Source organism: Grus americana, chromosome 11 (assembly GCF_028858705.1).
Source record: "Grus americana isolate bGruAme1 chromosome 11, bGruAme1.mat, whole genome shotgun sequence".
Classification (NCBI taxonomy): domain Eukaryota; kingdom Metazoa; phylum Chordata; class Aves; order Gruiformes; family Gruidae; genus Grus; species Grus americana.
Genome location: NC_072862.1, coordinates 11,026,313 through 11,042,763, shown reverse-complemented (window position 1 = coordinate 11,042,763; position 16,451 = coordinate 11,026,313). Strand labels below are relative to the sequence as shown.

At 45.5% G+C, this 16,451-nt stretch overlaps 1 protein-coding gene across 5 annotated transcripts in view; it reads left to right on the top strand.

Moving 5' to 3' along the window:
• The window catches only part of SETD5 (SET domain containing 5), a 67,407-nt gene extending 51,279 nt beyond the window's left edge, over positions 1–16,128 (top strand). For 3 of the 5 annotated variants that reach the window (XM_054838738.1, XM_054838739.1, XM_054838740.1), the window contains 7 exons: positions 478–731; positions 2,597–2,653; positions 4,139–4,606; positions 6,379–6,665; positions 9,687–9,820; positions 13,621–13,694; positions 13,882–16,128. In XM_054838738.1, the coding sequence (XP_054694713.1) occupies positions 478–731; positions 2,597–2,653; positions 4,139–4,606; positions 6,379–6,665; positions 9,687–9,820; positions 13,621–13,694; positions 13,882–14,481 (1,874 nt within the window). In that variant the 3' untranslated portion in view covers positions 14,482–16,128. Of the gene's footprint in view, positions 1–477; positions 732–2,596; positions 2,654–4,138; positions 4,607–6,378; positions 6,666–8,436; positions 8,538–9,686; positions 9,821–12,269; positions 12,759–13,620; positions 13,695–13,881 lie in introns of those variants that run through there. The other 2 variants (XR_008578854.1, XR_008578855.1) reach the window with 2 other exon arrangements.
• The last annotated feature ends 323 nt before the right edge of the window (positions 16,129–16,451 follow it).

Genomic DNA, 16,451 nt, shown 5'->3' with positions numbered 1-16,451 from the left:
AGGGGTAGGCCTGAGGGAAAGGCATTAATCCTTTGTGGGAGTGAAATGTGTTTGGGCTGTATTGATGTAGTCTCTAGGGAACTATTAGGTTCAGGTAATAACTGAGCTGCCTGTGGTTTGTTTGTAGCAGTGACAGTGACATGTCCTCTGACCCCTCTCCCCCACTCTCCAATTTTATCCCTTCCTGTCTTCCTTTCCCCTAGCTCCCTCTTGTGCTTACTTCTAGTTGAAATATTTCCTTTCCTTGTTCACCGTATGTTCCTGATTATGTATTGTTCTGTTATCAGTATCTAGACATGTCTCAAGACTGGTATAGAAGTACTTCAGAGGTACTTCATTTTTAGGAATCTTTTGTAGTCACATTGGAGACTCATGGGCTCCATTTGGGCTGGGAGGAGGGGAAAGGAGACAGCATGTGATTTGCACATGGTTAACGTTAGCAGTTCGGCCGTGTCCTCAGCTCAGTTTGTTTTTCAGACTTGCTGAGTCCCCTGAAGAAATGGAAGTCTCGCTACTTGATGGAGCAGAATGTTAAGAAGTTGCTGAGGCCGCTGTCTCCCGTCACCCCTCCACCTGCCATCCCTTCAGTTCCTGGCTCAGTGAGCCCCCAGCTGACTACGCCCTGCTCATCGCTGCCAGGAGAGGAGGAGAGTCGCAACGGTTATGGGATGATGTTCTCACCGATTCCTTCTCTGGCTGCTAGTCGCTGCAATACTCCACTACAGTTTGAGGTAAATCTGACCAGGGACACCTCTGATGCAGAGGTAGCAGTAGGGACACCTTCCTTTTTGAGTACATGGCCATATTCCTGAGCAGTGTCATAGTGTCAGACTCAGGAGCACTGCTGCCTTTCTCCTCTACTCCCATTTCTGGCCAAATCTCCTGCTCTATTAAATGCCAAACCTTGCTGCAGCCCAGCCTCCCCTCACTATCAGTAGCATTCATCTAATTCTTTTCTCCGTTTCTCCACAATAGCTCCCAAATTCTGCAGGCTTTTCAGTGTTCTTTAGTCATCTTCCTCACTTCAGATCTCAGTGCCAATGTGGCTTCCAATCCTGGCCTCTTCCAAAGACTGCAGCGGTGCTCCACTTCTCAAAGGCTCTCTGACCTCTTCAGCTCCTCTTTCCCTAAACAGCTTTCAGTAACTCCAGCTATGGTAGAAATACTTTACATCAGCCTCCACTATGTCCTTTGGTTTTCCATTCCCTTGATTGAGTAGAAGGAAAATACCTTATATCTTTGATTTCATGATAGTTTCCTTTTGCAAAACTTTGCAGAAGTACTGAGCAGGCTGTGTAGGTGGTTGGCTTTGCTCTAAACTCTCTGGGAAAGTTATCGGCATCCATCCAGCTAGGACTTTCCACTTCCACTTTGTGTTACTGCTCTGTGTCTGTGAATAGGGATCATGCTGTTTGCAGTTTTGTTTTCTAGTATTGCGTGGTTTAATTTAAAAATTGAACTCTTCAGGCCTGCTGCTCACACTCTGCCAGTTAAAAACATTAAAAAAACAGTTTTATGCAGTGACAGACTTCTCTGTACTAGGGACTGTTTTGCAGGAATCCCTCATCTGTTTTGCAACAGGGCAAGCAGTCCTTTGCGGTATTTTTAGCTTAGTGTGCTTTTGATTGTTTTCTTTGAGAGCCCTTTCTTGTAAGCTGAGACACAGATCTGTAGAGGTTAGCAGGGAAGATTGTGGAGCGTTGAGAGAGATGAAAGACTGTTTCAGGCACAGAGCTTGATTGGAAACAAGCCTTACCTTTGCTCTGGTTGAGATGGCAGATCAGGGCAGCGTTGCCATGGACCTCCACAGTCTGGTCACTGATTTCCTGTCCCACCGTAGTGTTAGTTATTTCTGTTGCTGTGTGTAAGACGTGGGAAACCTGGATTTCACTGGGCATTTATACCTTACTTGCCCCTTATATATGGTTTTTTTCTGTCTAGCAAAGAAGTCTTAACAGCTTGGTAGACCGTAGGATTCTTTGTTGAAACTTCTGTATTTCCTTCAATGCAGCTTATTCATAACCTCTCTATTATAGTGTCATGTCTGTTTCATTTAGTTATCATCAATTCTAACTTGAGTGAATACATCTCACCATGTATAAAGCTTTATACCTCAGTCCTGTGGCACTGTAGGAAGAGAACGGAAAGATTTTTTTTTTGTTTTCTAGGATAAAGTATATGAAAGCTCACTATAGTGTTTGAGGGATCTTAGTTGCCTTTTGGGCAAAATCGGGCTTTCCATTTCTCCCATGTCCTCATACGAAACACCATAAATGGCTTTCTCTGTATCTCATGGTGCAAACTCTGTACTGACAGCATCAGAAATATAAAGAACAAGACAATTCTTAACATTTATGCACGCTGGTTTGGGTTCTAAGTTGTAGCCTGAAGCATAGTAAACCCAGTCCTATCTCTGTGCTTCCAGGAACTTCAGAAACAACTGATGGAGTTGCCTGTTGAGGGTGGGGCTAGTTCCTGGGATGGTCTTTGTTTACAATAGCCATTGCTAACCTCTGTGCTTGTTTTTTAATTGATTTTTACTTTGCTTCTTGACTTTTTAAGTAAATGAATAACAAGATGCTTTTCCCTCCTCTAGAACGTCTCCTCCCCTGAGAGTTCCCCTGCGCATAGGCCTGAGTCCATGTCACCCGAGGTAGTTATCACACCATCTCTGTTGCATTTGATGCCGGGAGCGTGCGTGCTTGTGTGCGCGTTTAAGGCTGTGGTGGGAGGGTGGAGATGAGAAATGTGGAGGTGGGTGGGAATAAGGGTGGAGCATCAGTCACAGTAAGGCTGAGGAGAGTTTTTCGGGGTTATCACAGGAGAGCAAACAGATTGAAGACTGGAGTTTATTATTCATTTGTTGACACTGGGGGGAAACAGGCAGTGTGAAGACCTGGTATGTCTCAGCTACTGAGGTGAAGGCAAGAGGTCTGGGGACCCTGGAGAAACCTTAATCAACTTCAGCCCCAGCACAACAGATAAGTGGTGTGTGATATTTACTCAGTAGCAGCAAAATGACTACTGGGGAAGAAGAGGGAAAGCATTCACTAGGAGTTTTGACTTACGAGGATGCAGTGGTGTACCTGACCTGCTCTCTTCAGCCTTGATTTATCACCTCTTCACTTGCAGACTTAAAATGTTGAGGAGGTGCTGGAAAGTAGTATTTTGTTTACCTACTGGCCTGTTGTAAAATAGGAGGTGAAGTACTTTGCTCAGAGACTGTTTCATAGTAGAAAATACCCGCTTATCTCCAATGTGGCAGGTTACTTGGAACTGTGATACAGCAGAGGAAACGCACTCAGCAGCAGCAGTAGGGCAGAGCTGGTGCCTGGTGCTGCTCTGTTTTTCCCTAAGCACTCTAGTCCTGCAAAGAGGATGAAATCATGTCAGTTATGCTCATTGTCTGAAATCCTGACATAGTATCATGGTGAAGGAGATGATTATGCCATTGCCCTGGAGGTTTTTTGGCACTTAAAGTAGAAAAATGGATATACCATTGTGTCAGTGCCTAGTGCTCCAGAAACTGTGACAGCGCAAAGATGATGCCATTATGGTTTTGTTAGAGAATGTAAAATGTAGAAATGCGGTATAAATTAAATGAATGTACTATTGTTAGAGATTGCTGAAGCTGACAGTAAGTGAAAACAAATGGCTTGGAGATTCTGGGTATTTTATTGTTAGGAAGTTAGTGGTGACTGACTTGGGACAGTCAAGAACTTTGCTAATAAAACAACAAATGGACAGCAAATTTTTTTGTGTTCTCTTCCCATAATGAATAGCTAGTACTATGTATTAATATCAACTTTGGGGCATATGAGGCAATTGAAAGTGCTGTTTTTTCTTCATTTACTGCCCAGGGATAGTGCTGAGCCTTATCCTCTTGCTGCAGTAAGAGTGCTAAAGGGGAAGGGGCATCTCATACTGGACAGCAAAAGTGGTTGTTATTTAGTCTCAGTCATTCCCCTGTAAAATGAACAGAGTGCAAGAAGGAACCAAAAGGGTAACCAGAAAGAATTGGAAAGCAGTAAGCTGGCATTGTACAGAGTACTTTCTGACATAAGTTTCTCTCCCCACCCTTGCCTGACTCTTTTTCTGACTTCCCACCCCCTTCCTATATCCTTCCTGGATTTTCCAGGTCTGCCTCCGGTCCGACCTGGATTTGAAGGGTGGGTACCTGGATTCCGGTGCAAACACCTGCCCAGAACGACCATCGCTGCTCACCTTTGGATCCTCTGATCTGGCTCCACAACCCTCCATAAACTCTACTTCAGAGATGAACTTCCCAGGGAAAAGTGGGGAAGCACAGATGCTGCTACGAAGCTCTGATCAGGCTTTTCGGACAGAGTTTAATTTAATGTATGCCTTCTCCCCATTGAACGCTATGCCACGTGTAGATGGGTTGTTGCGGGGATCTGCTCCTTTGGGAGAGAGGAAGCCAATGAATTCGGAAGCAGGATGCTGCAGCTCTCCTGCCGAAGGATATTTCAGCAGACACGAGTCAGGGCTGCTTAAAGAGACGGTGCATGGATCCATGTCTCCCTGCGGTGAGAGGGCTTGTGAGGGCGTCAGGTCTGCTCCCCAGAATCCACCACAAAGGAAGAAGGTAAGTATTGTTGTAAAAAAGAAACTCTTAATATTGCAGGAACCTGAGCAGGAACAGTTGGCACCATGGGAAGGACTTACAGGGAGAATGAAGAGAGCAGAATATAACTACAATGTAGGCTGGGCGAGTAACCTAGACATCCAGTGCCTGGATTAAAACAGTCTAGAAGTTGTTAAAAGAGAGCCAGCTACTCCTTAGGCAAGATTTTGATGCAAGAGGTGGAAGAAAAATACCACAATGAAAATACCTCTTCTGGGAGCACAGAAAGGAGAGCATGATGCTTGCAGCTTTCATAAACAGTTGTTAAATTGAGACAAGACCAGAGCCATAACACAGTGCAACTGTGGTAGTAGGTGGAGGTGTTATTTATCAGAGTGAAAGGGGTCCTTACTAGGAAGGAGGGTCTAAGGTTTCAAAAGAAAACACAGGCTGTTTATTAGAAGGTTTTAGAATATTTCCATAATATAGAAACATAGTAACATTGCAAGACAAGTAGATGAAGGTTGTTGCTTAAATTTTAGCTCTTTGAAACTAAAACCATGGGAATATGGTTTAAAGAAAGCAAATGTGTATTGGCTTCTAATAGCAGGCCAGTCACCCTTATGGGACTAAAACTGAGTGAAAATGACAAATTGGGCATTGCTATGATAAAACTGGGTACTCATGGGACAAATAAAGATAGGCTTGTGTAGATGTGTATCGGTGCTTTTTCCTGTACTTGGATTTTATGGGGTTTTTTACTGCAAGTGTGGTAACTCAGATCACTTGTATAAGTGTCCAGCCGGATGCAATATCTTATTTCTGTTCCATTTCTGGAGGGTTTTGATTTTTTCCTTTGGTTTTCTTTTAAAGTTACACTTATCTTAAAACTTTCATGTTGAGTTATAGAAATACCTTGTTCAAAGCCTTCTATACAGGCATTGAATCATAGTTTGTCAATTCTTCAGCAGAGCTGCCTTCTGCAAGTACTTTATGGGGTCCATGCCTCATAATAACTAAGGGAAGGCACAGTACAAGGTAAGTGCTCAGCTGGAAATACTTGTGTATTTTTGGTTCTGCTGTCCTTGTGTTACAAGACCACATTCATTATCTGAGACCTTTTGGCCTGTGCCTTTGATAAATCTGAGACTGCTTTGCACAAAATACATTATACCTTTGCCAAAAGTAATTTTTTAAGTGATAGTGCTGGAAGGTTGCAATACTGGCTGCTGAACCACCTTAGGAGGAACCTGCTCTAAACAGGTTAAAATTCTGCGTGAGGCTTTACCAAGTTTTTAGCATTAATGTGGCTGACTAGTACAGGTGAACAGGACTCTCTGAAGATACCTGTTCTGTGAAGGAGGCTCTTATTCTCTGGCTTTGAGATGTACAGACACTGATACCCATTTTCTATAACATCCCAAACCAGAGAGAGGGAGTGAAGGGCGTTGAGAGTAGGATGTAGAGGCTTGATGCTTGAATGTGCAAGCATATACTGAAGTAACGTGAAATTCCAGATTGTTAGAAACTAGCCGGATATTTCTGCTGACGTATTGGTTGTAAAGAGTAAAATGTGAGTGAGCATGGCAGTCTGAGTGATCCAAATTTGTACCACTTAGCTCTTTTTGCAGAATGCCTGCAGGTTCAGGAAGATTTTATAATCCCAATATACCTTTTAAAGTTTTATCTGTAAACCCAGAGAAATAGATTTTAAAAATGGTGTGTGGGCATGTTCCTCCCCCTATCCTAGTCCATTGCGTTCCCTGACTCATGGCTGTATTTTTCTCTCCCAGGTATCTCTACTAGAATATCGCAAGCGGAAACAAGAAGCCAAGGAGGGAGGCGATTCAATGCGATGTACAGGGACTCCTACCCGACAGGGCAGCAGCAGTTCTGTGACTGACACAGATGGCAACAGCCTGCCGGGCTCCGTAGTACGAACCCCATCCTCCCCACAAAGTGGCTTCTCCCCTTCTCATCCCTCCCTGCCTCATGTAGAGGACATCAGCCCACCAGACTCGAGGGGGGCTAGTTCCTCAACATCACTCAGCAAATCCCAGGAGAACATCAGCAGTAGGTGGTGAGTGTTACCCTTCCAAGCAAGCCTGAGATTGCTCCACAGAGAAGGACCAAACTCTCTAGGGGACGTTTCCGTAACAATAAGTGCAGTTGGATGGATTTTGTCGGGTCTCTTGCATTGTTCTCTTTCGTAATTGCTGAACAACCGTGAAGGATACCAACAGCCTTCTCAGCCTGCCCTTTAGTTCTTGGTTTAGATATCAAAAATCTGTCTTGAAAAATATGAAGTTAAACAGTTGTCTCTCTCTTCCACCAGTTTCCTTTTAAGGTCTCAGGTTTGAAGGTCTTATTCTTGCGATGAGAATTTAATCCAGGTCTTTTCTCGCTGCTCCTCCACTCTGTTTGGACATATGTGATACTAAGTCAACTATTCAGAAGGCAAGCTAACAGAGCCCTCTGCAACTTTGCATGTGAGAAGCAGGGACAGTGAAACAACTCCAGCTTCCCTAATGCCTCACACATAGAGCGTGACGAGCAGTTACCAGCCTGCAGTTGGTGGCTTGCCAAAGGCATGGAAAAAACACCTTTATTGTGTTACCATGAGAAGGTTTGATAAGGGGAAAGTCTGGTCCTCAAAAACTTTTGAACCTGATAGTAATGTCTGGTCCAAAAAATGAAGTACTCCAGCGCTGAAATGCAGATTGTTGCATTATAGTGTCAATGCAGTGACGGTTAGGGTGTTCTGCTGATTGGAGCTATGGAGTACGCTGGCTCTGCTGCTTTGTATTCAAGTTCTGTTCATGGGCACCACAATCATAAAGGCATGCCTTTTTAATGCTGATTCTCTGTGTACGCAGCTGTGTCGCTGCTCATGTAAGGGCAGGGGGATGGCAAGGGAAGAGGTGCTAAGCAATGCTGAAGGTAGTGAGAAGTATGAAGTCTGTGTTGAAAGTGCTTGAGAAACATTGTTTGGGGTGAATTTGGAGGAGTAATAAGATCTGTTTCCTTCCATTTTCCAATCTTCCATTACTTTTCAAGTGAGGATTTATAGAAATAATTTGTCTTGTACCTCTCTGACAGTACTCTGTCTACCAGGTGACCTTCTACCAGATATTGGGACTGGCCACAGCTGAGGCCATCAGCTGATAATCAGTTTATAATCATGATTTAATAATCAAATATTATTCTGTGCAAGTGTTGATACCCCATGCCCTTCTCCTCCTGTGCCACTTCCTTCTGCCTGCAAAAGCGTGAAAGAAAAACCTAGCTGAATGAAAAAAACCCAAAATCCTAGTTTGGGGTGAGGTATCAGTGTGGCAACCTTACTCTAGTACAATGTTTTATATTCTGTGAGCTTCATCTGCTGCTCCTCAGCAGGTGCTCTGGACTCAGTTTCTCACATGGTTTCATGAGTAAGTATTGTGTGGGAATAAAGATCATATCGTTATGGGACGCTGGATATAAAGTTGAAACCATGCTGATACGTTTTGAAATGGGATTAAGCAGATTTGCTGCCTTTTAAATTCTTATTCTTCTGTGTTTTAATGGGCAAGGCTAACAAACATACAGTCCACTTCTACTTTTAAAAAAATACATTAGAAACTGCATGCTACTGAGTTAAAGTTGTGACCCAATTTCATCTTTAACTCTGAGTGCTTACATTTCAGATACATTTCCAGACATTCACAATAATATAGTATTAGGGACAGAAGAAGATGGTGGGAACTAAAATTACGTGCCTTATTTTTTAGAGTTGTCCAGATTTTTGCTGAATTCTACAATATCTGCCAACAGCTTTCATTTAAAAAAAAATAAGTTTCTGTCTCTTTCAGTTGCCAAGATACAGCCATCACAATGTAAACAGATGTGCTGCTGCCCAGTAAACCCAGCCTTGCAGAAAACTGTCTCCAGCAAAACAATAGCAGCAACGAAGGTGTGAATTCACCCCCTCACCCCATTCACCTCCATGAGGTGTGAACTCTGGCCCCTTCTCCCTTCTGCTTCAGTGAGGGGTGAACTTCAATGTCTGGGCTATTTATTTAAAGAAAAACAAAAGCTAATGTAAAGATCAGTTTTTAATATATCTTTAAAAAGAAAAAAATAAATACAGAAATCTGTTAATATGGTGTTAAGCTGCATGCTTACATGATATGCAGTGCATTTAACATTATACTAAATATTTAAATTCAGGCATTTTTAAGGCACGTGTTCTTCAGTGCCTAGGGTAAAGGCATGGTTGAATCCCTGATCAAGGTGCTACTATCTTATAGGTTAAAACACATATTTCTAAATTTGGATGGTCGTGTGCATGGTAGATTAGATTGAATATTGACCCAAGGGTCTGGGGTTTATTTGTGGCTCTGTTTTTCTTCTACAGATTGGCTTTAGGAAAGCCACTTCACCTCTGTTTTTTCACCCTTAGACTAGACACTTGTAAATATATAATGGAACAAGATCTAGCACTAATCTTGAGCGGAGAGTTTTCACATTACAGAATAAATGGGACAAAGTAGCATTAATGGGCAAAATGGCCAACCTAGCTCTGCTCCAGGAACATTGCATTGTCTGACTGTACTATCTTGACACTCTGTTATCATAAAGGTATTAGTTTTGCTTCTTTTTAGTTTGAAAGTAATCTATGCAAAATAACTGCATCTAATTTTAAAACAATACCAGGATTTTCAAATGGTGTTGAATCTTGAAACAGTTTTTCAGGGAGAAGGTGTCCTGTAGTCAGGTGATCTACGTAATGGAATGTTTATACCATGTTTTTGATAAAAGTAAAGATTTTGTGTTTCTGAGGGCAGTGCTATCCTGCTGGCCGGTGACTGGCAGTCTAAAATCCCACAGGAGGCTATTTACATTGCAAAAGTAGTTCAGAAGTTTATTCCTCATCTGTCTAGAGAGCTGGTGGTCTCTGATTCCTCCCTTCTATGGGTTTGCATTTGCACTAACATCATACCAGTGAATTTAAGCAGAAACTTAAACCTGTGATTATACCAAGGACCCCACAGCCCCCTTGGTCACGTTGCTCTCGGCTGCATAATAGCAATCCTCAGCAGGTACCGGGTTTTTGTTGCAGGATGGTCCCAACATCAGTGGAGAGGCTTCGAGAGGGCCGAGGCATACTTGAGAAGGTGCTGCGAAGTGGCGCAAAGGTATCCCAGAGAAATGAATCCTCGCCCACCTGTGACGGTGCTGTTGAGAGAGATGCAGGTAGGAAGATGAAGCTTTTGAATATTTGCTTGGTGGGAAATGACGAGCTTGGATAACTTTGCAAACTTGTCTATGAAGTTAGTTCTACCTTCATCTTTAACATCATCAATGCCTTATAAGAGCCTTCTGCAAACCATACTTCATTGTTATTCAGATATTGCCTGAGCCTGTATCCCTCTTCTGTTAGACCTTGGAAGACCTCCAGGGTTTGGATTCAAGACTACCTGCATCTTGGCTCTGGCAGGGACAGCTTCTTTGTCCTTGGACCGATGGGTTAAGCAGCATTGCCTCAGTTGCCCCTATGTACTGGGGATGAAAGTGCTATCATTGAATAAATCTAGTTGGCTGAACATCCAGATAAATGTATTGTCACACTAAAATGCAGGTGTAGGCTTCAGGCAGTGCTAAGAACTAATTTAGCTTCCAAGCCTTACTTCAGCTCTTTTTGAAGTTACTTGATTCCCTGAGTTATGATGTTTGTCAGTTGTGTGAAATGCACCTCCTTACTGAGATGAATTCAGGTCTGTGTTGATGTTACTTTCTTCTCTGAATAAAGCAGACCTAGTAGCATGCAGGGTCAGTGAGTATTTGTAACTTGAGCTGAAATCAAACCCCTTTCATCCATCTGTGTCTAAAGGTGAGATGTGACTTTCTGCGAGATGGACAGATCACTTCATCATTGCCTAATTTCTCAGCTGTGAAATGGAGTTATTTTTCTTCTGTTTATTTTGCAGTTTCTGTTGAACGTGATTGTTTTTCCCTAACAGATAGTGCCCTCAGAACCCTGATTGCCCTTAGGACTTACAGAGATGGATCACCGTTAAATAACAGTCTGTGTGTTGCCATCAGCCCCTGCTTCCTCACAGCTGAGAACTCTTGTTAGAGACTCCTGGCTGATACGGTTACAGCTTGCTGATGATCTGTAGCAGGGATCTGAATCTCTCTGGAAGCTGGAACCTAGTCATGTGGTATTTTAGACCTGGAAGCGCTAGAGCCTCTAACCCAGGCTAGCACAGAGCGCTCTTTGAGTAATGCAGCAGCAGTGGAAACTTTTGTCTTTGTGGTATCTCATTTCTGAGCATTTTAGGGCAAAGTAGGTATTTACTTCACTACAAATCAGACTTTTTCCCCAGTTGCAGTAGGGTGTATTTGGGAGCACTTTCTGAAAACTGGCCTCTCATCTGGGGTTTTGCTATCTTTGTACACCTAAGCACATCTCTCTTCAATCCCTTTTCTTCATGTAGTTGTGAGAGGGAATCCTCTACCCTATCAAACATTTCACTGGCTTCATGGGACCCCACTGGGAGCCTGTTTCCTGTCTGTCATACCAGTGGAAGTGGCTTTCTCAGTGGTTACTTTTTAGAAGGGGAGGCAAAATCCAGACTCTTGCAATAGGCCTCTTGCTCACTGTAATCTGTACAGCTCTGGCTCTTCAGTCTCACTCAAGAGTTAGGCTGGAGTTTGACTTTCAGCTACATCAATTCATTCTTCTTTCTTGTCACATAAAACCCATCCCACTCCAGGTTAGGAAAACTTAATGCTGTAGCTGACAAAAGTCTTTTTGTCTCTTCCATCCTAGCGCAGCAAAATATTTTTTTTCTTCTTTTGCATACTCTGGCAATTTCTTCAGTAGCTTGTTTAGATTCTGTGAGCCACCTTCCCTCCCCCAGCTGCTTGTCTGCTTCTGGTGAAACAAATGAGTGGCTGAGTCCCTGCCGTTCCTGTATCACCTGTAGGAGTTGTGAAGACACACATGCTTACTTGATGTTGTAACGGATAATAATGTGAGGGGAACTAAAAACTCCAAACTTGGATGGTTTGCTGATGGGGCATGAGGGAATGACGTGGAATTTCTGTGCATGCCACACTTAAGAGAATTGCGGCTGCTCTCAGTTAAAGCTGTTGCTTCATATATGCTTTAGGATGACACAGACCAGCACTTCCAAGAAAAGCAGTTCTGCTTTATGTCCTTCTTTGTGTAGGTATTAAGAAATGGGAGAGGGAAATGTTAGCTTTGTCTGTCTTAAGTTTATATAAAGCAAATTCAGGAAGGTTATAGTTTATTCACCCTTTGTAATTTAGAGTCTTTCAATAGTCTTTAACTTCTCAAGGTTTTTTCTGTGAACAGACACTGCCAGTAACTTGTGCAGCCCTGCTGGTGTGCCTGGCCTTTTCAGAAACAGTTTCTTCCAGAAATCCTTAGGTTTCTTCTGATTCTCATACTCAACTTCTGTTAATCTCAACGATCTCCTGGGTTGAACATTTAGTCTCTTCTGTGCATGACTGCTTAACAAAACATGCCCTGAACTTCAGGCTCTGCCTTTCTGCAGTGCAGCACTCAGAATGTCACCCACAGCAAACAGCTACTTGAGGCATCAGGTATTGTTTCAGAAAATGGAAGGTGGCACAGGGCGCATGCTGGAAGCTTCATGCCATGATCTCTGTGCAGGTCCTGTGCCCTGAGCAAGAAGGTTTCTGAGCCTCAACAGCGGCCAAGACAACTCCATCCAGATCCCTGTTTAGCTAAGCCGACAGCTGTGATGTAGCAGAGAGAGGACAACCGTGGCAAAGCCGTGGGCACTGCTGACACTGATGCTCGTGCCAGTGCATCTGGTGCAAAGCCAGACCTGTCTGCCAGAAGCACAGAGCGGACTAAGGCACTGTGTCCTGTTTCATGGCTGAGACACATCTGTCATATAAATTTGATACTAATACCAACACTATTTCACCAAGGCATTTCAAACACGGCTGCTGAGAATCCCTGAGATGCTGCAGATAAACAGCTCTGTCTCATTAGACTGCAACATAACTCTGATGTGAAATCTCCTAGTCCCACCAGTTTCACTCCCTCCTCGAGAAAGGCTGATCGCCAGCTGAACCCCATGGTTACAGTAGTAGCAACTGAAAAACAGGCGGCAAAGCGGCTGGGTCACTTGCAGTAAGTACTTCTTGCCTACCCCAGTTCAGGTTCAGTTATTTGGTAGGACAAGTAGCTCACCCATCCTCTAAGATACATACAGGTGCTAGAAAGGCTTGCTCTGTCAAGAAGCAGCTTATTCCTCTCGATCTCTCACGTAACTGGGGTGGATCAGTGTGTACTGTGCCGCTGTTACCCCTCAAGCCTCAAAGCATTTTCATCATCTTGCCCTGTTTCTGATGGAGGCATTTCTGAGGTCTAAGAGTAACTCTGTTTGGAGTAGCTCAGTTGACTTGTCAAGTGTAATCCCCAAAATGGCAGCAAGGGTGCTGTCAGCCTTGGCAGCACGGGACTTCATCTCTGTCGGTGTCTGGATCTGCCTTTGAGGAACGCCTGCAGCAGGATCCTCCTGACAACCATCTAAGGAGGACAGTTTTATCTCCCCAGCTGTAGCCAGTGTGTATTCCTATGACCAAGGCTGAGTGGAGAATTGCTGAGCCCTTAGAAACTATCTTCTGCCTCTCGTATCCTTCTGGAAAGCCAAGGGAGCCCAGGCTGTGTCTGTGCAGTGTCACCACATGCAGCTGCTCAGATAGGCTGGTCCAAGGCAGGCGAGCTTTGTGCTAAACCAGAGAGCGCTGGGCTAAGGGAAGTAGCGGTTCCCAATGCATATGGCTCGTTTGTGCATGTTAAGGTTTTCCAGTTGCCTTTTGTTAGGGTTCTTCAGCTTCTGAAACGCTGATGGCTGGAGAAGCCGCTCCTGTCTTGGCTGTAGCTGGATGCAGAACAAGCCGGCTGGGGTGTGCGCAGGTGTCGTTTGAGAGGGAACTGCTGCGGCCTCAGTCCAGAGCAGGAAGTTTAACATCTTGCCTGTACATTGCAGACACAGCAGAAGGAGACACTCCAGAAGCCCACAAAGGACCAGCAGTTTACAGTCCTTCACGATACAGCTACCAGGTAAATTCTTTCCTGTATTATCTGCCCATTCTGTAATAAAGCTTTTAACAGGATTAGAGGGGAAACTGGGTTTGGCTGCCAGTTATTCCAAATCCCACTACACTAAGCACCTTTGGCATGAGAAGAGGTAGGAAACAGGGAAGTCAGTCTGACATGCCTTTTCTTTTTCCCCCTCTGACTTGTTCAGCTCCTGCAGTCTGACAGCCCCCAGACAGAATCACAGACCCTTCTCCAGCAGAGTTCCTCCCCATACAGAGGACACCTCACTCCATCTCCTGGATACAGCTATCGAGCAGCAGCACAGAGGACAGCACACAGCCTCTCTCATGGTTCCTCGGAAACATCCCTCTCCTCCACCTCGTACTCCAGCCCTGCCCACTCTGTCTCCACAGACTCCTCTGCCCTGTTTGCAGGGAATTCGGGGTATTACAGCAGCCAGCAGCACTCTGGCAGCAGTGGCAGCAGCCTCCTCAAGAAGAGCTGCCCTGCCGCTGCCAGCCCAGCACAGCAGACAGCTGTGGACTCTCTTTCCTCTGAGTCGGGCTCCCAGCCCTGCACAGGCACATCGGGCTCGACCTCTGCTCCCCAAAGCGCTAGGTCACTACAGTCAGACTTGCGGACTATCAGTCTACCGAATTCTGGGCAGTCTGTTCTCTACCAGGGCTCCCGGGGGGCAGTGATTTCCAATGCACAACACTATCCGCACCGTGGGGGAAGCAGTGTCCATCAGTACAGACTTCAGCAGCTTCAAGGTTCTGGAGTAAAGACTCAAACAGGACTTTCCTAGGGCTGCCTGGACTCCAGGAGGACAAAACTGCCCATAGCTCCTTCCAGGCATCTCTGGAAGTGGCTCCTGGGCCAGTGTTGGGAGCTTGCACCTGATGCTGGGGTGCCAGGGGTCAGAGGCTAAGGTCTGAAACGCACGGGTGAGATTCGTGAGCAGTATTGGCCTCTGGCCTTGTAGGAGAACACAGATTTCTCTGAGGCAGAGACTGTAGCAAAGCTGTTCCCTGACGCCTGGGTACATTGCAAAAAAAAAAAAAAAGGAAAAAAAAAAGAAAAAAGAAAAGGAAAAAAAGCAAATGGTTCAAGTGCAATGACTGTGGTGCAGCCTCTGTCTCTTGTCCGTGCCCATGGCCATAGTCACTCATGCAGTACGGACATCGTTTTGAATACGAAAGCAGTTTAAAGAAAACATTGGGGGAAGTTTAACTCCAATCCCAAAGCTCTCTTTATAGGTCAGGTTCTCAGTGCGTTCTGGGGAGGGCTTTAATCCGTTACGATCATTCCAGTTGCAAGCAGACGAGCGCACACGGCTACCTTCGGGCCTGGGTCATGACTGCCGCGGTCGGAGCTTTTTCCAGGACGAGTCTCTGCAAATGTGAACTAGGAGGGGGGGGATTGGAGGAGGTGTGCCTGTTGCTGCAAAGGATCTGGGATGCACTGTCGTGTGCTGCTCCGACGGGGTGCAATCACTGAGTCTGTCACAGGTCTGTGAACGGGAGCGTTGCTGGGGCGGTGCTGCCATGTGCCGCCGCGCCGGGTGGGGAGGGGGGCACAGACACGCCGGGGGGTGACCAGGGGCCTGATAAGCAAAGCGATGCTGCGGTGTGGGGGGGGCTGCGTGGCGAGAGGTGGTGGTTAGTTGTTCGGGGGGGACCCCGGTCCCTGTGCGGTGCTGTGGGATCTCTCCCAGCCGCAGTCACCCGCTGAGCGTGGCAGCAGAGCCAGCCCAGACACAGTGCGCTGTCTGTTCAATTCCATACGATTGCCAGCTTCTTTCTCACTTGTTTACTGTAATATCGGGCGTGTTTTTATTTATCTAATTTTATATTCAGTTATAACCATAGTAGGTTAGCTAATATACGACAGGTGTCATCCCTGGTGCTGCAGTGGAACTTCTCCTTTCTCTTGGATAACATAATGCTGTGAGTCTGTCTCCCCTGTCTTTTCAGATGCACAGTCTTCTTCCTTTTTTTAGGACTGTTACAGGTTTCTCTAATTCACAATTGAAATCAGGTGTTTGTTCAACCTAGGGGAGACTTTTAAAATATTGAAACAAAGAGTAACTTTCTCACACTGTCTGGCTGTGAGCGTGTTGGGATGGAACTTGTCACCCCGCAGTTGGGTGTCTGTATACTGTATAAAATAGGTGTAAACTTCACTCGGCTTAGCCCTGGGGGTGCAGCCTCCCCTTTCGTGCTCTGAGCAGCACGGAGCAGGCGGGCTCTGCCCTGCCGAGTGGCAGGAGGGGGCCGGGGGGGGCCCTGCCCAGAGGCTCCGGCACCTTCAGGCGCAGCAGGGGGGCAGGAGGGAGGGACCCTGGAAAGGTGGGGGCTGTAGCTTCTTACTCTAGTGGAGTTTTTACACCATGCTGTAACATTTGAACTTTCACAAGAGATGTAATAATTTTGATAATAAAAATACTTAACTTGAAAACTGGTATTTTTGAAAGTCTCTTTACTGTTTCCTTACCCCCTCCAGCGCTGGTGCCCAGGCCGTGGGGCGAGGGGGTGCACGCCGGTCTCTTCCCTGTCCCTGCAGGGTAGGTGTGAAGCCTTGCAGGAGCCGCCCTGCAGATCCTTCTGTTCCCAGCATTTTGGGTGAGGCCAGGGGCTGCAGTTCCCGAGGAAGGGAAATTCCCCGAGCTTCCTGGCTGGGGCTGTGAGATGGTGGCTGCACTGCTGCTCTCCTCCTCGCTCAAGCTCATTTGGGGAGGAGATGGGGCAGAGGATGTCCCCTGCACTATTACGCCTG